Source organism: Callorhinus ursinus, unplaced genomic scaffold, assembly GCF_003265705.2.
Source record: "Callorhinus ursinus isolate GAN/ISIS: 27379988/994484 unplaced genomic scaffold, GSC_fseal_2.0 scaffold4, whole genome shotgun sequence".
In the NCBI taxonomy this organism is placed as follows: domain Eukaryota; kingdom Metazoa; phylum Chordata; class Mammalia; order Carnivora; family Otariidae; genus Callorhinus; species Callorhinus ursinus.
In genome coordinates this window covers 120,862,723-120,884,921 of record NW_027397066.1, presented here as the reverse complement: position 1 = coordinate 120,884,921, position 22,199 = coordinate 120,862,723, and the positions used below count along the sequence as shown (strand labels likewise).

The 22,199-nt window shown below is 36.4% G+C and overlaps 1 protein-coding gene and 1 long non-coding RNA gene across 5 annotated transcripts in view; one reads left to right on the top strand and one right to left on the bottom strand.

The window, feature by feature from the left end:
- The window catches only part of HHIP (hedgehog interacting protein), a 94,785-nt gene that overhangs the window by 70,796 nt on the left and 1,790 nt on the right, over window positions 1-22,199 (bottom strand). For all 4 annotated transcript variants that reach the window (XM_073892301.1, XM_073892300.1, XM_025873995.2 and 1 more), the window contains exons 2-4: window positions 17,269-17,461; window positions 11,221-11,377; window positions 10,332-10,533 (exon numbers count right to left, since the gene is read on the bottom strand). In XM_073892301.1, coding sequence (XP_073748402.1) covers window positions 10,332-10,533; window positions 11,221-11,377; window positions 17,269-17,461 — 552 coding nt within the window. The remainder of the gene's footprint in view (window positions 1-10,331; window positions 10,534-11,220; window positions 11,378-17,268; window positions 17,462-22,199) is intronic.
- LOC112825900 (uncharacterized) lies at window positions 8,161-19,295 on the top strand. Its single transcript, XR_003208811.2, has 4 exons — window positions 8,161-8,270; window positions 17,290-17,364; window positions 18,250-18,282; window positions 19,060-19,295. It is a non-coding gene; the product is annotated as an uncharacterized lncRNA (long non-coding RNA).

Below are 22,199 nucleotides of genomic sequence, written 5' to 3'. Positions count from 1 at the left end.
ATCTTCCAAACCCCTGGAGATTTGAACAGAAGTTTTAATGGTGGCTAAAAGGGGGAAAAAAACCCCAGCAATTGGTAAGAGAGAACAAGCTATGTGGCTTTTTCAACTTCAGGTCATAGGCTTGAGTCCAGTCTAAGGTTAGGAATTGATAACTTATGACAGATGTTTGGTGACCTGTGTGCGGAGGGAAGTCAGTTCAAGTTTTGTTTCACCTTTTCTGAATAGGTGTGTTCACATCCATCCAACAAAGATGTTTGAACTGTGAGAGCCTTATCACCAATTCTTTCAGAGAAAGCCCAAGATCTTAATGGGAATTAAATTTAGTTATCTTTTTATCCTTTTTAGAGTAATGCTTTCCTAATTTTTTCTAACCTCAAGAGTCTTCCATGTCACTGTGTACACTGTGTTTTTTTCTTTCTTTTAGGAATTTTTCTGAACAGTTTCAAATTGTTGGCTAAGGGTTGTCAGAACAGATGTGTTTTCCCGATCTAGAAATAGCCTGAGGTCAGATGTAATTTTATTTAAGTTTGTGATCCATTTGGATCAAAGGTGCTTTAGGATAGGAGGCTGGTTTAGAAATAGTTTATTAAAATTTTTTTAAAAAGTCAAGAATTTAGCTACTCTTGAAGAGAGAGCCAGAAAATTTGATATTTGGATATTTGAAAAGAATATTATTTTCTCAAGAATTTTTTAACAATATGTAAATTTTTAAGATCCATTTGTCATGTTTTATTTTTTATATTAGCTTCAGTTTATTGGGTTCAGTTCATAATCAGATTAAATAATTTTAATTGCTAGCAATAATGGAATTAATTAAATTCACTGATGTTCTCTTCTGTTCTTGTCCTACTACAATGTGTGTGATAGAGTAATCAGCACATATTTTATCTTAAATAACTATTTTTTACAGATTTTCTGTGATTTGAAATTTAGGTGTGTGGAATTACACATTATTTTAAAAATAAGTGAATAGATGAACTTAAAATTAAATTGTACACGTCATGTCCAGATAGAGTAAAATGGAATTTCATTGACTAAAGGATTCCAATTTTACTTCCCTTTTGATGGTAATTCCTGAGAGCCATTGTGACCACATGTGTGGTCACCTGGTATCACAAAGTCATGCTGAGAGAGATAATTAGATGGTTTAGAAAAAGATTTTCTCAAGTTTTTCTCATTATAATACATTATAGAATGGCCTCAATAAACAGAACTTTATTTTTCAAAACATATCCTTTTTTTAAAAGAGTTTATTTATTTATTTGTCAGAGAGAGACAGAGCACAAGCAGAGGGAGTGGCAGAGGGAGAGGGAGAAGCAGGCTCCCCTTTGAGCAGGGAGCCCGATGCGGGGCTCAATCCCAGGACCCTGGGATCATGACCTGAGCTGAAGGCAGACGCTTAACCGACTGAGCCACCCAGGCGCCCCTCAAAACATATCTTGACTGCAAAGTCCAGAGCTAATTTAATAATCTAGGCAGTGATCCAATTTTTAAAAACACTTTATAGGGGCACCTGGGTGGCTCAGTCGGTTGTGCTTCCAACTCTTGATTACGGCTCAGGTCATGATGTCAGGGTCGTGGGATTGAGCCCCGCACTGGGCTCTGCGCTGCGCACAGACTGCTTAAGATTCTCTCTCTCCCTCTCCCTCTGTCCCTCCACTCCACCCCCACAAAAAACCAATTAAATAAATAAATAATAATAAAACACTTTATATATGTCCTCAGTTCTCGTCTCCTTGGCATTATGATAGTTTAACATAATCACAGACTTTACAGACTTAAAAATAACTAAAAGTCAGTTGATGAATACTACCAAGAAATAAACTAAAATGTGTTGTAATTGATAATGTATTTATTGTATATGATTATATATTATATAAATAAATCTATCTATATATTTATTATATAAATGTAAAAATTAAAGAAATCTGTTAAGAGCAAAATGCTACATAAACAAGAGGGAGATAGTTGAGGTCATTCCATTTATATATTCTTGCATTTGATCTCCAACACATTTCAATGATATTTGTGGTTGCTCTTGTTTAACTTTGAAGTTTTCCTTTGAAGTTCTCTCTTCCCTGACTTCATGGTACATTTTACTGACCTGCTTTTAAAAAAAAAATATTCTGTGGAGTAATACGCTATGTCATGATATTACATGTTAACTTCGTAGCAACTCTGCCTGACTGCCTCCCTCCCAAATCCCGAGATTCTACATCTGTGCTTTGAGCTAGTGGGCAAAAATATGTGCCGTCTTAGTTTTCAGTCCCAGTATATTTCCTTTGCAAATCCTACAATTTATTAACTCTGTGGCAGATTGACACAAACCATGTTCCAAAATAAACACACAAAAAGACCTTCATTACTATAATATCCAGGTTGAGAAAAACTACTATGGAAGCATGGAAATTCTAGTGAAAGGCTGCTGCCGTGCTCAGGGGTCGCCGCTCTGTGCTTAATCATCCTTCGGCATGTGCTCTGAGAAACCCCAGGACTGGGCATTTTTGCATCACGAGGCAGGTAACAATGCCATCCACCTACTATCAAGAGGTGATGCTGTAAAAGTGAAGGTTTTGTCTTTCTCTAGTTACACACTAAAATAAAAATACGTTCTAGGTTTTTCTTTTTGAATTAAAGAAAACACACACATACATCAATTTAACTTTGTTTCCATGGGTCTGCCATAAAATTTTGGTGCAAATGTTAACACTATCACAGAATTTCCATAAGTTATCATCCAATCCCATATTAAGGGGGCTGTTACATACCAGGGCATATAGTTAACGGTGGTCCCTGGAGCTTGTGGGTCATTCTGGGGGCTGGTCTTGTTTTCCCTCCTTCCCCCCCCTTTTCATGTTAGTATGATAGATGATAAGAGCTAATACTTACAAAGCATTTCAGATTCATGTGAGATTGTACATATAAAGTGTCAGGTGCAACCTTTTATTAACTCTGTTCTGCAGATGAAGAAACTAAGACTAGAGAGATTAAATCACTTGCCTAAGGCCAAACAACCGGCACACGGTGTCAACGCAGTGACTGGAACCCAAGTTTGTATGCTTGACCCTAGATCTAGGCCGTCAGGTTCCTCACTGTCCTGCCAGCCAGGTCTAGCGCTACGAAGAGTACTAACATGGCCCGTCACCAATCTCTGCTTCTTGAACATACTTCTCAGTCTTTCCTTCTGAAAAGTCAGCTGACTAAAGGCAGAGAGTAGGAGAGCACTGGGGTTCAGAGCATGACATCAGATAACTGCCTTGGAAATATGGCTCTGGTGCTTGCTAGCTGTGTTAGCCTGGGCAGTTTGCCTAACTCCTGGGTCTCAGTCTCTTCCTCTGTGAAATGGGATAGTAATACGTGCCTCACAGGGTTACTGTCAGAATTACAGGGGTCATCTCTGTCATGGCTTAACAAAAGTAAGTGCTTAAAAAAAAATGATGGCTATGATTAGTAAGAATGAAGACTGAAGGGCGCCTGGGTGGCTCAGTTGGTTAAGCGACTGCCTTCGGCTCAGGTCATGATCCTGGAGTCCCGGGATCGAGTCCCGCATCAGGCTCCCTGCTCAGCGGGGAGTCTGCTTCTCCCTCTGACCCCCTTCCCTCTCGTGCTTTCTATCTCTCATTCTCTCTCTCTCTCAAATAAATAAATAAAATCTTTAAAAAAAAAAAGAATGAAGACTGAAGGATACTTGCTAACAACACAGCTTGCTTGAGGACTGTAGTTTTGAGAAAGAAAAGTTTTTGAATGTTTCTAAAAGGGAGCGCTATGCTACTTTCTCCCATTTATAGGTAGTTTTGTGATGCCTGCTATTTTCTTTTCGTTAGATAATATGGCTCCTGGAAAGCAATGACAGGTGGTATCAACAATAGCTCTTCTTTCTCCTCCTTCTAGTCAGATATTGTGAGGTGGTGGCAGCCACGTTCAGACAGATGCTTTTTACAAGTGGCAGAGTCTTTCCCTAGGGTCCAGATTTCTTAGTTTTTCACTTGTTTTAATGATTACCACAGACTTCTGAGATTTATTGGCTCTATTTCCTCTGCCCTTCAAGTCTTAGATAAATATAAAGACATTAATGTAAAAACTTTCCTCACCTCAGCTGTGACTTATGGGACCTAAAATGTAGGAGAAGGCAGGCCTTTCTCTACTCAACTGGAGGGACATTACATCGGCCACTTCAGTTTCTGCTTCAGTAAAAAACATGATGCATGATGGAAAAATAATTTATAGATTAAACTGATTTATACTGGCATGCACCATATATATGCACATTTATATTTATTAAAATGTTTTATCAATAGGATTGCAAAGGCCAAAATAAAGAAATAAGAACATGAGAAATGAAAACTAACTTAATTAAACCAAACAAAAAATGACACTGACGTTATTTCACATCACCAAGGGACTTTTTGCTTTACATAAAATAATTGCTCCGTGGACATTCCTAGTAGATCTGAAATGAGATTCAACTTATTTAAAAATTAAAAACAGCGTATAGGGCATTCTGATGTAAAGTGTCAGGAACACTCAATAAAAAAAAATAGTTGGGCTTAATACCATGTCATTACTACCTTGATATAAAAAAATAACTGTGGCCCCAAATTTTACTTGTTAATCTACATTTTGCTTACATTTTAACTTAATGGTTTGGAGCCAGAATGTTAAATTACAAAGAAAGGGAAGGCATTAAAAAGTTTTTATTTGGGGGTAGACTATTTCATTAACTTTCTAACCACTTTTAGAATGAAGTTATCTAACAGTTATTTCCACCTCTATAGCAAGTCTCTCCTAATGCAGTAATCTGATTGGCCAAAAACTTCAAAAATGCCATATATACAAACACATTTTAGGATGGCGATTCTTCTAGTGCAATATTTACCAAATATATTTTGCAAGCTTTCTTCCAAGGAAACACATGCTTCTTCCAACCTAAGTATGCTTATGAGCAGGCCTCTAATGATTTTCTGAGAAGGTATTTGACCCATGGTCCAATCACTGACATACGCATTTGTGTGCATGCTACATACCCACTACTACTTTTGATGAGCAGATTGCTTTTTCTTCTGCTCTGACTTATTTCACTCGAGCAAAAATACACTAACATTTCACGGGCTACCATAAGACAGCAAGTTGAAGGCAGAGGAAAACATGAAAGGTTAGGTCTCTGACAAACTTCAGAGAAGAAGGACATCAGCCCCAACGGGTTGATGAGCACTTGGATTTCATTAAACTTTCGATGCTCATGATTATGCGTGTGATTTACAAGCATGTGAAATCAGAGGCTGCCCCACTGGGGCTTGCCCCGGCACACCCTGCGCCCTCCTCCACATGCTCCCGTGGCTCGGGCGCCCGGGCCACTGTCTCTCAAGAGTCCCACCTCAATGGACTCAGTCACCCGGACAATCAGCAGCTTTCAGCCTTATGTCCTCTCCTCCCCTGGTAAAAGGATTGTTTCGAAAAGCATCTTTTGAAATGAGGATCCAAGTAGATAGAGAGGGACAGGAGTCCAGTCACACTTGTTCCAGTGATAGACAAGTCTTTCGGCTTTGTCTGCTGCATGCTGCTAGCCAAAAGGGCTGCTGTGGGTGTGAGCCTCTCCGTCTTCTGGCCGCTCATGAGAACTAAGTGGCAGAGGAAGCTGCGTGTTGGTTTCCTTGAGAGGCCACCCTGCAGGTAACAGGTGCAGGCTTGTCCTTCCTGCACACACACAAAGCTAAGGCTGACTTTCAGATCCTTGGTAGTCAGAAGTTTGGTAAAATTACACTAGAATAACGTTTGGTGTCCTTGTCACTTTTACAAGGGTTTACAGATATAAACGCAAACTACGTATTTCAGGAACAGGAACGCTCTTTTGCCAACTAGCTGAATACCAGGTTCCAAAAGGAACAAAAACAGGAAAAATTTATAGGCAAAGCAATTGTCCAGTTAGAATTGTTGAGATTTTCAATACTAGTTTTCAAAACTTTATATCAAGGATCTTATATGGTGCAAGAATGAACTCATCTTCTCCCTCAAAGTGGACAAGTAATATGTATAGGCCAAGTAAGTGACAAAAGGTACAGGGCAAATGACAACTTGTATTCAACCATTTGCTCCCCATGGACATTTCAGTAATAGCACTTGGGCATAGTCTGGGCAGAGAAAATGTGCCTCATTCAATGTGTAACTGACCCAGGGGTTTGGTTCAGTCTAGATCAGTGCCTCTCAAATTGGCTACACGTTGAAATTGCTTGGGAAAGCTTTAAAATCATACCAATGCCCAGGTTCCAATCCCAGACAGTGTAATTTAATTTGGGCAGCAGAATTTTTGAAAGCTTTCAGGCAATTATACTGTGCAGCCATTCCTGAGAACCACTGGCTTGTCATTCCCAAGGACTTCAGACAGAAGAAGCTGGTTCTAGGACTTGCCAGAAGGTCTGATTCAGAATTCAGATATAAGCTCAATTTAAAAATTTCAAACTACCAGTATGTTAAAGAAGTTTTTACCCAGGGAGATAGATAGTATGATTTTTAAAATTTCTCCCTTTGGGATAAAACAACCACAACAAACAATGCACGTGCACACATATACATACACATGCACACCCACAAATGAAGATTTTAAAGACTGCTCACCAACTGAACACTTGGATCGTTCTTCAGTGTATTAGTAGTTAGCTTATACAGGGCACTGTAATCAAAAATCTACCAAATCACTACATACTTTTAAAACATTTTTCTGACTCACTCTTCACTTGGCAATTTCACAAAGCTCAGTCTTCTAGGATTTGAGCTATTGTGAATGGGATCATCTCTTCCCAAATGAATGGCAGTTTAAACTCATATGGCATAAGAATTTATTCCATTAATCCAACTCAACAATTTATTTCCTATAGCAAAGAAAAGTCAATTCTTTAGCTTGTGTTTTGCATTTTTGCATATAACTTTGGTTTGGTGAGACATAGACAATTATGTGTACTGAAATCTCCTACAATATAGGCAGCACACTACGGGTGTTTAAAAATCAGACATCATATTTTTAGCTTCAGACAGGACCATGTAGGGAAGAGTTGTCTAATTTCCTTGGATGATTGGCTATGTTGATGACACTTCTCTGAAGTAACTTTAAGAATCAGGGCTGGTAAAGTTTTGAGGATACCAACCAAGTCCAGCTTCTTGCCACAAAAAGGCCAATCCCTTACCAGGTGACAGAAATTCCTGTTGATTCTTAATTAACAATTAGCAGAAATGGAATTCCAGATTCCCTTATAGCAAGCACTAGCTTTTAGAAACTCTTGTAATCAGGAATTCCTCTTTATGTTTGATTTAATATATTCAAACTGATCAGTAGCTAATATCATGGGGGCATCTTCATGGTGGTTTGTCTTGTTTTCATTTCAAACACAGGAAGGTTAGGTTTAGTATACCTTATTAATTTCTGTAATCTGAGTATTGCCATCAATACTTTAGTCAGTTAAAAAAGCTTTATGCTCCCTCTTAGAATTTTAAAACTGAAAGCAGAGAAGTGATATACATAATAATTATGAAAACGCTATTTGTATTATTTATGTAAAATAATTATTGACAAACACAGAATACTGCCATGAACACACTAACTATTCATATATCAAGAAGCCTGAAAAAATTACTGTGACATAGGTGTGAAATTTTTTTTTACTTCAGAAGTCTCTGAGGGGCATATCACAAAAATCAATGGTATGATCAGCTCATGAATGTGTTGGCATCTGCCCCATCACACCAACAGTAACCTCTTCTAATAGTTCCGATTCGTGACTTGTGAGGGAAGCTTCATGGAGCCCAAAATAAAGGATGGCTGTGGCATCACCCACCTGAGGTAATAAGGCTGTGGTCTCATTACTCACTATACAGTATACACTCAACTATGCCATGGTAGGTTCCTATCTTATTGACATCACTAGTCCCAAACTCCAAGAGAATTCAAATATCACACTTTAAAAAAAATACATTATATTATGTATTCTACAAATGTAGAATCATGGATTTTGAAGTTTATGTCAAGCCCTAAAAGGCCTAGAACTGTCCTAGGAAACAAGGCACAAAGGGGGTTCTACAGAATTTCCAGAGGCCTGCGGAACATACCTACTACAGAATCATGGCACTGTCATAATCTGCTTGTTCAATTTTATTGCCTGATGAAATGTCTCATGGTCGGAGAAGATAAACTTTCATTCACTATTACAGTGAATGGGCATAAGTTGAAACAGAGGCACTCTGAAGGAACCCTGATGAAAAGGCTGTCATTCTTTAGGCAGGTAAACTGAAGTAGAAACGAGAACATCAGTTCTTTACTTCTTACAACAAAATTGAGCCCATTTCTTACACCTACATTTTATCATGCATTATCTTTTTAATACCAATATTTTTATTCAAATAATATTTAAAAGCTATGTTATTCTTTCAAATACTTGAAAATATATTCTAAAGCCATTGGCAATGTATATCATGGTTTATGTCCTTCATCTCCGTAATGCTCTATGAAGGGACATGAAGGAAGTCATTCGTGAGCAGGTTAAATAATACACAAGAGAATGATAAATCACATTATTTACACTGATAAAAAGAAAATACCGGAGTCACTTTAAATGTCTCATAATTAGGAAATGGAATACCCAGAAGAGATAAAAGCTAAGTTTTTGAGAAAAGTTTTCAAATCTGGTAACATACTCATGACATATGGTTATGTCCAAAAAAAGAAGGCTAAAAAGATGTATAAATGGTTTGATTTCAATTTTATTTTAAAGCTGCTTAGGAGAAAAGCAAGAAGAAAACATGTTCTTGTATGTTTCCACATTTATTAATATGGACCTGTATTACCTTTGCAGTCAGGATAAATTCATCTAATTTTAATATAAAAGCTGGAAGTATATCAAAATGTTAGTAGTGGTATTCTTTAACTGATGAGATTATAGGTGATGACTTTTAAAATACATTCCCCAATTTTTTCTTTCATAGAGAGTACGTTTAACTTTCACAGTAAGAAAAACACACTGCTAGTGAGTAATGTACTTAATGCTCTATCTTAATTCTTTGCTCTTTAGGTACCACTGGCAGTGAATTATCAGAACACATTTCAAAATGTACTTATTAAAGTCTTATGTGCAAAACACTAATGCTTCATCTTAAGAGACTTTTGGTGATTTGCTGTGAATTCTAATGAAAACTTTTATTGGGAGAAAGTTGAAACTACTGAGTTAAACAGATTTTCCAAATGATCTATGTGTTGGTGCTGAAGTCCTTTTCCATAAAGGACCATACATACCATAAAGTACTTATCTTATGCAGGATGTCTTGGTGACACAGTCACAACACACAACTGAATTTGAGTGGTACCAACAATATGGAATATAGAATCCCTGTATTCTAACTGAATCATTCTAATTATTTTGCATGGTAGGTAATGAATCAATATCAGGATTACACCTCTATTTTTTCCTGACTTGTTTCTTCTGGTTTTGATGTTCTTACCTTTGAAGAGAGCTCAACAAAGCAAGGAGGAGTTCGTTTTTATATGAGCAGAAGAGTAGAAATCCTCCTTTGACTTTTTTCCCCATGTAAGAAATATAAAAGACAACCAGTTCTTCTCAAATCATACTGTTACTTTGTTTCATTCTAAATTAGTCATGAGCTGTTGAATGTGTCTCAATTTTAAAATGTCACAGTTCGCTCTACAGCTTCGTACTGCTAATAGTATTGCATGTTATGCTCTCGTCAGACAAACTTGGCAGTAATTTTATTTACATACTACTAGATTATTTAACATGAGAATTCCAGTTGGAGAAGTGAAAAAGAAGGCAATCTATGCATATGTACTATAAAAATGAGCAATCATAGATGAGAACATTTGACTTACCTGTAAAAACATTGTACAAGGAAGGACCAGTAAAAGTAGCATTTTTCATGCCCAACTCAAAAATGGATGCAGTAAAAGAATGCTTTGCTATTGCCGAAATAACCAAAAGACCTCTTTGTTTCTACTAGCAAGTGCTGACACACAATTCTAAGTATGATGCCTGTTAAACAACATTTAAACACATACTTTATAAAACCAAGAATTATTTTAAATATGTAAATTACATAAGGAAAGCATGTCAAGGTATCAACCTGATTGCACTGCTTCAGAGTCACCAAATAACATTAAAAATGTAATGTCACTGTCCCAATTCAGTTGCCATAATTATTGTCCCCTTAGGTTGTCTCCTTATGTTCTCCTTAAACATTCTTTCTTTTATTACAAATACTTTCAGTGAGAGTGATAACCCTAAAATAAAATTAACATAGCCAGAGCAAAGATAAATAAAATTTAAAAAGCCAACCTTTATTCCACTTTGAACAAGTTTGTGAATGTCCAAATAAGGCTCCTTGAAAATTTCTCCTTCAGGGGTAAGTATCTTCACGTAACCTTCTTTTTCCAGAATGAAGAGACGGTGCGAGCCATCCCCACTATGCAGGGCGCCGACAGGCTGGCGCAGCCCACTCACAACCTCCTGAATACAGAAGCAGTTGTGTTTGTGCTTTCTAAACAAATTAAAGAAAACCAGTAAGCTTTTCTTGAGGTGAAGGAGGTAAAGGATGCACTTAGCATCCTTTTCAAAATATATTTCCTCTAGGAATCAATGGTTTTGAGAACCATGACGTGCTGTTAACCCCAAAGTCACAATATGATTCTTTTAAATTCTTTTCAGTGGAACAAATAGCCTTCTACCAAAAAGTCAAAGAGAGAATCAAAATAAGAATTTCACATATTTTAAAATTTCATAAGCTCATCATCTTATCTTTCAGTGACTATAATTAAAATTAGCTCTACTCACAATAATTAAGCCTTACGGAAAGGCCCTCAGAGAGAAAGTTCTAAGATCTATTTATAAAATTCTGATTTGCTAATAATAATTGTGCTGAATATTTCCATATGCTAGCTTCATAAAGGTCAAGTTTAAAACTATAATCATGAAATTCACATGAATCACAGAGAAGCCAAACTCATAATAAAAGATTAGTAGTCTAAGCATTAAAAGCATTTAAGCAAAAATAATATTAGAGAAGCAAACTACCAAAAATAAAAAAAATAAAAAAAACATCTGGAGGATATAGCTGCTGGAATCCAGCACAGACAGTTGATTCACTATCAAAACCACAAGATCTGTCAGTTGGTTTTTTGTTTTTGTTTTTGTTTTTTAAGATTAAAGAGCATTTATCTTTATGAACCTGCTGATCTCTTCCACTTTGTCATATTCTTCCATCTGGTCCAAGTAGTTAGATGCTGGTCCTCTGATTTGTTTTCTTGGAAAATCTGGAAAGCACAACCCACCATCTTTTCTTGCATAGTAAAAACAAAACTCTTCAGCAGTAGTTTGAAGGAAACCTTTAAAGAAATGCAAAAAGACTCATTAGAAATATTTAGCATCACAGTAAAAACACCCTATTTGGAAGATAAAATATAGGAAAAAATTTTTTAGAAAGTATATGAATATTCTAGGAAAATAATAAAAAGAAAGAAAGCCACTTTTTTTGGCTTGGGATTTCCATTGCTTTAACCAAAATTTAAGAATTTCAGTTAAAGTGAAATAATATTGCATTGGATATTTTAAAAGACTCATAAGAAATACACATAATACACTTCCAGCATTAATCTTGTTATTGCCCTGACTCTGTTTTGCAAGCTTCCTCATTTACCATATGTTGTACTTGTAGTTTATCCCATCACTAATTCAGCACTTCCCCCCCCCACCGTAATAAATAACTTCCTAAGAAGAACACACTAGAATCAAGCAAGAGATGGGCCATCAGGTACTTATTTGGGTCATTTTACAATTCTTTTTCTATTGTCACTCACATGTGATTAAATAATAAATCTAATGAATATCACAAGGTTCTTATATGCTGTAATAAATGACTGACTTACTGCAATGGTGCTAAGAACAGAGCCTCCATTTTCAAATACATATGAACCTTTTTCCTACACCTCACTTACAGAAAATAATGATTATTTTGTAATACAGGAACTATATTTAAAATATCCCTTCAGTCTGCTCAATCAGAAAGCTGGTATGCCACCCTCACTGAAAAAAAAAATAAGTCAAAACAAAAATGCAAAACAGATTTACTTAAAGAGATCTGGAAGAGGTTTTCTCTTTTTTTACCTACTGAGAATTTTTATCAAATAAAAACAGCTATATTTACTGAAAGAGAGGAGGACCTTATGACAAAAAAAGAATTTTGACTTTATTTTCACAATTTGAGTTAATAAGGTATTTTTTGGGGGGAGGAGGCATATTCCTAAGACTGCTTCCATATTCTGATTATTTCTGCTCTCAAAATCGGATACTGCTATCAGAGTCAACCTTATATGATGTCCTGACTTCCTGCTGCAGGTCTCATATCTTTGACTATGCACACTGTTTTGATTTTTACCTAACAAATTAGATTACCGTACACATAACAGCTTTGTGTTAAAGACACCTCAGAACTTGTTTGATGTTTAGAAGTTGTATAATGGATTCAGGTTTGCAAGGATTTCTAAGAACAAGAATTGGGGATGACTCAGTGAGACTTATCTGTGGAATATGAAAGACTAAAAGTCTGTTTTCTATGAGCTTGACTTAGGTCCCTTCAAACCTAGAACCAATCTTAGAATTCTGAGGGTCTTGATGTACAATTTGACCTAACTTTTGGATAAAATGTATCGCCCCTAAATTTCTGAGACAGACTCTTCAAGGCCAGTATGTGACTAGGCTCTTGGGAAACATCTTCTCCTTGGAAATTAGGCAAGTGAGAGCAGATGTCCTTGGGAGTGTGTGTGTGTAGGGGTGGGGGTAGGGGGGGGACTGAAAGGAGGCATGGCAGCTGGGAGGGGTGCTCCATGGGAGGGGCAAGGCAGCTGGAAGGAGGTTATCTTTCTTTGAAAAAATTCAGGGATTAGAAATTGGGGAGAGGAATGAAGGCTGCAGCAGCATTTACTCTTCTTCAGTGATTCACTGTCTACAAAAGATAACTTTTCTCCTCCATTCTTTCCTGGCTAAGCATATAGATGAAAACTGCCCAGTATGGTTGAACAAGTCTGTTTGATGTAAAAAGAAGAAAAGGAAAACTGCGTTGGTAAATCAAACTTTTTGCAGTTTTGGGTTAGACCTTTTTTTGGAGACACACACACACACACACACACACACACAGACACACACACACACAGTTCCCAGCAGGCAGCAAGATCTCCATGCCAATATTATGCATGCAGGAATACTGTCATACTACAGATATATTTATAACTGAATGTGTAAATGAGAAATTTTGTTTTAACATGATTTTTGCCTGCAGGATCACAAAAAATTTTCAAAGTGCAATTGAGAAGAAATTTCAAGTTTGCTTTTTAAAAAATATCTGCATTCCAGGATTACAGTCTACAAAACCAATACCATCTTAAGAGAAAATTAACAAACAATGCTGATGGCTGATTCCATTTTACAAGGAGTTATTGGCTGGGGACAAATGTGGAAGTGACAAATCATTTTCAAATGGAACATCTAAAGATTAAAGAGTACAGATTTATAAGCTCTATGGCTCCAGAGGTGTTCTCTTACCAAATTAAAACAAAAACAAAAATGGAATTAACAATGAATTACTCCTAGCTTTTTACAGAATGTAGGCAAACTGAGTAAGTGTGAAGGAGGGAGCCAACTCAGAAGACTTTTACATAAAAATATGGGCATTTTTCTCATAATTACAATATTTGTCACATATTACAATCACATATTACAACATTTCCATTGCAACATGTAATACTTTCATTAATACTTTACCTTAAATGATCTGATTTTGTGGACAGTGATGAATAAGATAGTTTTTGCTGTGAAGAGCTAAAAGGGACCTGGTTTCAGGACACTGGTCTTACATTTATTGCCAGGGAAGACATAATTTACCAAATGGTACCCTTCTACTATTTGGAACAATACCCTGAGGAGCATTTTACTGAATGAAGGTGGGTGTTTAGTTCACCCTGGATCACCACAGTATGATCAAGTCTACTGATGATGGGAATACATGGATTATTCCAGCAGCTGCATTTTTTAAAATTCCTTATAATTTATTAAATATCCTGGACCTGTAACTATTCTCCTGGATCCTGGTGAATCCAGTCCTACTATGTCACAAAGCACTCCCTAACATACTGATGTAAATAAATATTCTCTGTGGAATATTCTAAGCTCTAGCTTTTCTCTTGGCCATGTATGCTAGAGAAAAGTTACTTTTCCTCATTATACATGCTGTTTATCATGATAAGGAAAAAACAAAACAAAACAAAACTCACTGTCAGTAGGGCCTGCACTTGACAGCATTTTCTAATAGAGGTAGTGGATTTTGATGTATCCACCCATTCCGTCTGGTTTGCTCTCCTGGGGACTAATAAACTCCATGTGTAAGATATCTGACTGGGGTCAGGAGTGGCTATGGACTAGAGAGCCTCGGTGGAATCAAACCCTTGACCTTGGCCTCATTAGCAACAGGATTAAACCAATTGAACTAATTGTATACAGACATTTGGCACTAAATAACCTATAGCTGAAGAGAGGACGGTCTAAGAGTGAGAAAAAGTATATCATGATACTCGTGGTAACAAGTGTAAAGGAAGAAGCAAGGCCAATACATGTCCATTTCTACCCTTTCCACAACAAAACATCTACTCTGCTCATTGTACTGCAGGCAGAAAAAAGGGCCGCTGGTGGGAGCAAGGAGCTCCTCTTTGCATGTGTGGTTTTTTTTTTTTCCAAATGCAATTTTGCTATTCTTAGAAGTTTTAAGAATTTACTTCCTTAAGTCAATTCACAACTGGAGAATATTATGATTAATAAAACACCAGTGTACCCTCACTACTGATTTTTAACTTTTCTTAGGTTTTGAAAAGAGGCAGACCATGAATATTTCTGAATAAGATTCTAAAATGCAGTTATCTTCCAGATGTGCATGGATTCCCAAGTAACTGGTGCTTTCTTTAAAGTCATGAAGGTGAAGCAAAGGGATAGAGCATTTATATGTTTATTTCTTGACCTACTGGGCAATGGGGGGAAAATGAAGATGCCTCTGAGATCTTTTTTTTTCCTCTCTCAACCCCTTTCAGCATTTGCCCTAGCAGTGGATTTTCAAGTTTTTGATGTGCAGAAAGATGAGGCTATTAATGAGGATTGTCAAATATACTGACTTCTTATAAGAAAGAATCACAAAGTATCTGTTTTCCGCAATTCTGAACTCTAGAGGAAAGTAAGCCATGTCATGCCATAGATTTAAGAAGGTGAAAATATTAAAAATTTGCTTCGAGGGCGATTTCTGAAAAAGAAGTGTTCCAGAATTGTAAAGAGCCTTCTGTGTTGGGACAAGGGCTGAGGGGCAGGATTACCATCTTATCTATCATACTTTAGAAAATGGTCAACTGTGTGCCAAGGATCAGTCTGGAAACAAACTGATTAACATAAATTAACACAAAGAGTGTGTTATTACAACTCACTTTTGGGACAAGTCTTTAGAATGATTATTAGCATTTGACGGATGCAGAGGAAGTCCCCTCTGCTTGTTGCTAGAGCCTGTAGCCTGTCCCCGGAAAGCACCCTTGCTGCTCTATCCACCACTGGAGTGGAGCTTTCATCTGGTTATCTTTCAAGGCAGCCTGGGTGGTCACCAAAAGCACTTGACATCTTGATGCTCTTCAGCAGTTTTACATATATACAAACTTTGTAGAAAAATAAATTTGTCATTCGTCACCACATATGTTGATCTGGGGAGCGAGGTGCTTGCAGTTCTGGCTCCTGAGCTATTTGCTGCACTCTCTCTCTTTTGCTGGATACTCTTTCTGTTGTTTGTTTTGGAAGCTAAAATAACTTCACATCTATGGAGACCTTAGGGGTGAGTCCTTAAATCCAGCACAGTTGTATTTCTCTCAGGTAGGCAAAGATGGACGAAAATGGTAAGTGCCCGTATTACTTTCAATTTATATTGGTAAAGGCAACCCTTCAAGACTTGAAATTTGCAGCAAACCTTTATGGTACCTAATCTGTTATTGCTTCTTGGGAGGATATCTAGGCAACCGTGACCTATTCTACTCTGCTTTGGGGAATGTGATAAAGAGGAACAAACAGCTGGTTCAAGAAAAGCCTTACAAACATGGCGGCAGTTTATAAAGACAATAATAATATTTTCGCATGAATGGGTTTAGATACATGTTATGGCACACCAAAGGAAGCAAGCAATCCTAGTCAAAATGTTTTCTTAGGTTATTAAGAGAGCTCTATTAAAAAAATAAGAAATGTACACTTTTCTGGGTCAGAGAAAAATGTAAAATATGTATAGCAGTTAAAAAAATTCTCCAAGCGCATCCTACAGTTCTTAAAACTTGTCTTTTCCTTCAATGTCATTTAGTTTTATAAACTGTTAGCTTCAGTAGATTTGTTTGTGTGTGACTCTGCCTAACTAAACAATCTGTCTTGTTAAATTCTTTTGTATCTCTGTGTTGATTCTTCCAACTAAAGCAACAACAACCAAAGTTTACAAATTTTTGATGGTAAAAGTAATCAAGGTCCAAGAATCTATGTGTTTATTAGGGTCCAAAATATGGTAGTGAGCAGGTATATTTGTGACACTGTCAGCCTACGAACTTCTATATCTGTCCTATCACTTCCTCGCCACACAACTTCGGTTGAGGTATTTAACTTCTCCGGAGGCTCGGTTATCCTCATTGGTCAAATGGGGATGATTCCACTTTTCCTTCCTGCAGCACAGAGTTTTTGAGGAGCAGATTAGTCATTACATGTAAAGGTGCTCTGTAAGGTGTTACTTTTTTGGATTTCTAATGATTCTTTATTTAAGGAAATAAGACCTTAAGAATCCGTGGGCAATCAGCACTTTGGTATCTGCTAGGTAGAAAAGGAGGCTGTCTTGATATTGATGCTGATGGATGAAGAAGACACCAACAAGAAACCTGTATTGATAATCCAATGTGTGTAAAGACTACCAGTTGTATTATCGATTTAGCAAATGTAAAACATCTCAACAAAACCAACATACTGTTTGTAGACTGAAATGACAGTAAGCCTTTTAGCAGCAATTTTGAAAGGTTACAAATTTGTAAAGGTTAACTGTGAGGTAAAAATAGGTATTTGGGAAGGTGAGATAAACTTTACCCTCTCAGAAGCGAACATTTAAGAACAGGTATCTTGTAAGGATATTCTACAGTAGTTTATTTAATTTACCCATTTTTTTTTTTTTTTTTACCTGGAACATGGCCTCGGCAAGTATAAAAGAATTCTTTGCAATAGTCTTTGCAGAGCAGGGGAAGTACAAGGTCTCTTTCCAAGGCTTCTCTTTCAGGTGAGTGAAACAGGCTCTGGGAATGTGGAGAGCAAAGCGCACATTTGATTTCCTCTAGTAACTTCCCACATTCTGTGTTGTTGGTAACAGAAAATATCTGAAAGCCATAAATCAGACACAAACTTTTTAGTCATGTGAAGTTAGGTTTAGTTATGTTTTTTGTACTACTATACGTAGAATTGTGTAATTTAGCCAATGCAGTTGTCTGAAAAGAATTACCATGTCACAAATACAGAATGCTTTTAATTAGGATGTAAGTAGAGTCTCTTGGGCTGGGCTGGGGGACCAGAGAGTAAGGATGCACAAAAGTGCTTCTTACTCTTGCAAATCAAAGTCTGTTTATCTTTTGGGTATGAAAAATTAAATGACGATTATATTGAGACCCTTTAATCCTTTATCATTTTACTCTGTATCAAAGTGTATAGTGACTGATATTTAACTTTAAAACTCCAAATACCTTTATCCAACTGTATGTAAAGCAGAATTTTTTAAGACATGGTTATTTGTGTCTTAAGTAAAAATGTAGTTCACTCCTGATATTCCTTAATACGATATTCTCAGGGATATTACTGGAATTACATTTCTCTAATTTCAGTTAATTTTCAATCTACGGATTGCATAGGGAAAGTTTCCTAAAGTGGGGGAAATACCTCCTTTTCATGTTGTATAAAAATAATATCTGAAGCTGAACTGGTTTAAGACCAATTTTTATTATTCATTTTATCTTAGCCAGGAAAAACTTTCTAACTAGCTCTTCAGGTATGTTATATGCATGAATAAACACAGGAGTTTAACAAAAGTGCTTTTGTATAGGATTTAGTGAGTTTTAGTAAAAAAAGGAATACTTTTATCTTTATTTATACAGTATTATGCCTTTTATTTCAGTAAGACCAATTCGGGAGTTACTGATTCACTGAGGTTAGTAATTTGTCGATAAAATAGGTCTTGGTGTCTAGTACTAACTTTAAAAAAACTGACTTCAGGAGCTCCTCTAATAAATATGGAAGACAATACCAGCACAATATTTGAGACATGAAACGTAGTGCTGTCTAAACTAAGCATTGATTTTTCATAATAAAAAACACCATAATGGGAGATTTCATACCTTTTTGTTTATATAACTACATTTATACTTAGTTATTTCTTTAAAACTATGAACTGAAATTAACATCTGAAACTTCAGATCATTGTTTTAAAGCAAATACTTCATTCACAAGGAGGTTCTAATTTGAGTAAATGGTCTGGCTTCTATTTTTTAGGATAAAGATATTCTAGGTGATCACAAAATTTGGATCTGAAAGAACAAAGCAACTAAAAAGTATCATTGAATACAAGCATGCTAAAATTTTGGCATGCAGTAATTAAAAGTTCCATAGAAGTTACCCTATTTCAAAATAAATAAATAAATAAATAAATAAATAAATAAATAAATATGTGCTATGTGTTGTAACTATCTACAACATTCAGAAAAGTTATTATTAATCACAATTATACTTACATTTTGATTTTTATCAATTTATTTAAATGACAATTGCTTAAATGGTTAAAGTTTTCTAAAAGGAAACATATGCCAGACACTCAGAATTTGCATTCCAAGAATGTTTTAAATGTCTTTTATTGTCCATACTCTGGCAGACCTCGCCGGATCTATTCAATATTAATACTGTTCAACTTTGTTTTGTTTGCTTATCGTAGAGCCGTCCACTAAGAACAAAACAACTGCAGGATGCTGAAGCCACCTTTTTTGCTGGCTGAGAAACTAGAATGTAATTACCTTTAGTTTTATGGAGAATATACATGCTTCCATTTTTTTATAGCGGATACAAAATGATCCCCATATACTCTCCCAGCTGCTGTCCAGGAAGAGCTTGATTTTAGTGCCTAAAGAATTTTGTCTTTTACAATTTTTGGAATGTGTCCTGGCCACAAGATCTCTCATCAAAAGTTTCAGAAATAGGATTCAATAAATTATCTGAAATCGAGTATAATATTATTCTTTGTAAAGTTTCATGCTGTTCCGGCCCAGCAGGATGGTAACATTTTGCTCTGTGTGAGGTCTGCAGTGTAAATACCTATTTGAAGATAGATAGAGCCATCATTCTGGCTTTGGTTTCAATGAACCAATAGTCTTACTGAAGTCAATTAAACTGACTCAGCCCAAGCTGCAACACTGTTTTAGACAGATGAGTCCTGATGTGTGTAGTGTAGTTTTTCTTCTTTTTTTGCCTATGTGCTTGTGTCGATAAAGGTCCTTAACTTTATGTCTGACAATGTCATCAATCTTAAGAAGAAATTTAAGCTAATTTCCTGTTTCGATTTTTAAAAGCCATATATGAAACCATCAAATTATAGTGGTTTAAACTAAATATACTTTGAAAGTCATGTAAAACTTCGAAACATTATTACAGCATGCCTAGTAATGATTGTGGCTGTTGCTGACTAATTTATAACATCTGGCAGGTCATCCTTTAATCTTAAACCACAAGAAAGTAAAATCCACAGAAGAAAGGTAAGATAAATACTGGAATACACAGTGAAGCGTGGCCTACAACTATAGCTTATCAACAAATAGTAAAATGGGTGACAGAGACCTTCTGTATTTCTCTTTATTTATCAAGTAACTGAACAAAGAGGATAAAAAGGCACCCACATGGGTTCAATGAGCAGACAAAAGGAGAAAATACGTGACAGTATATTAAGATGTCGCCTTAAGATCACTTGGTCCACAAAAAGTTATTTCTAAAAATCATATGCCTACAAGGTTGTTCAGCTGTTGGCTAGAACACATGCGTCTCTGGACTATAGTGCTGGATTATGTCATTAAAGAGTTCAGTTTCAATTTTAGGCTAATATGTAAATAGATCATTGTACTAAGGCAGCTGTTAAAGGGACCCCAGGATGAGTTATTTGTTTAGTTGGATGTGTTCAACAATAGCCTTTGTCCCTGAAAGAGCCAGAGCAAACAAATGATTGTAAAAGGGCACACTTGAAAACAATTACTTTTCACCCATTCCTTGACAGCTTTGGCTGTGAAACCACCCAAGGTAGAGAGAGCTTCTATGCCTCTCTGGCTACAAGTTAAGTTTTAGAAATGGGGGTATTTCAGTTGGCTGCGGATTCAATTTGGCTAATGGGAATTAGATCCTTTCAGCATGTTGTATTTAGGAGCTGCAAAAATATTGCCAAGACAATATAACTTCCTAAATTTTGGCAGCATTTATTTATAACAGTAGTTAATAATCTCGTTACAATACATAAAATTACTAAAATATACCAAAAAATTAAAATATAAAAGCATGATACCATAGCCAAAGGATTGAACTCAATGCTAGCTCCTTACATTAAAGAAAATGTGTTTGCTTGGAAACTGGATTTAATTGCACAGTTGAGCATGCTCAATATTCCTACCTAGTGTGCTACTATCTATGAAGTTTCTTCCTGTAGGAGAAAGCTATGCCTGTAGTTTCTTGAAAAGTTGCAGAAATGTTTCTTGGGATTTTTTTTTTCTTTTCATAAACAAAAACGGGTCCTTTCAAATAGCCATTATCTCTCCTGTACACACATTATGAAATAAGACGCTAACATATATTATAAGCCAGAAAGGCTTAGGGGAAAACAGGGAAACACTGAAGTTTATTATAAAATAACATGTTTTAAAAACTATTAAAACGTGAGAACTAACATAGGTCAAGCATACACATGCATAGCTATATCACTACTCTGTTTTGAACAATTTGAGTATTGTTGGTTTTTTATAAAGCACTTGTAATGGAACCAGCAAAGTCCAGTGTACCAAATTTAATTCAGACACATTTTCCAAATGAGTAGGGGTTTGTTGGAGATTGGAAGCACGTAAAACGGAATGGAATGTGGATAGCTAACGTGGCAGATTTCTTCCTAAAGAATGATTTCTTAAAAAAAAATTATATAACTCCTCTTAAGGGTTATAACTCCCCTCAGTTCCTCCCCCAACCCCTCCAACTCCCCACTATATTTAGTTGACAAAGTTTTCATTCCTCATGTTCCTGGAAGAGTTCAGTATTGCAGGGGTCTGCAGATCATGGGTATATTCCTAGTGCACACTGCACACAGGGAGACTTAATGGCAAATATTTCTAAACACTTCTATGAACTTCCTGGTTCTTTTGGGCTCCTGGTAAAACCCTGCTGATGATGTGAATGTAGCTTTTTTTTTTTTTGGTAATTTAATTCAATTACCATACAGGAGCTTAATGACATTGTTTTGAATAAAATGCTGGAATATCTGTTCCCTGAATCTCAGACTACTGCTGCATATGGTAAGAATAAAGAGAGAGTTGCAGCTGAAAACCTGCAGCAAGACAGTTCTCACTCATCTGGGAATAGAGAGAGTTGGACAAATGCTCCCTCAAAAGGCATGAACATTTGGACAGAGCTGGGGACTGAAAGAGAATGATGTTCTCTAGTTTCACCCATTAGTGAACCAACTAACAAACACAATGGTGTTGTTGTTATTCTTTTGCCATAAGCAACAGGACTCTGTGTGTGGGCAGCAGTTTAGTGGGGAGGAGGATAAGTCGACCCCTTTTTGTCCTATTGATTTTTTCCTATTTGCATGACTTGAGCAAATTAAATGATGCAATATGGCTTTTTGTTACAAAACAAAGTGAGAGATACCACCCAGACACATATGTTGATTCGTAGGAGCTGTTTACATGAGAATAGAGTGAAATCTACCGTGAACTGAGCATAAAAATTAGATTCAGCCTGGGTATTTTTTTTTTTTTTTTAATGCCTGGGCCAGCAAGACTGAAGCACAAGTTTTCCAAGAGTCTCTCAGACCTTGACAACTGCAGT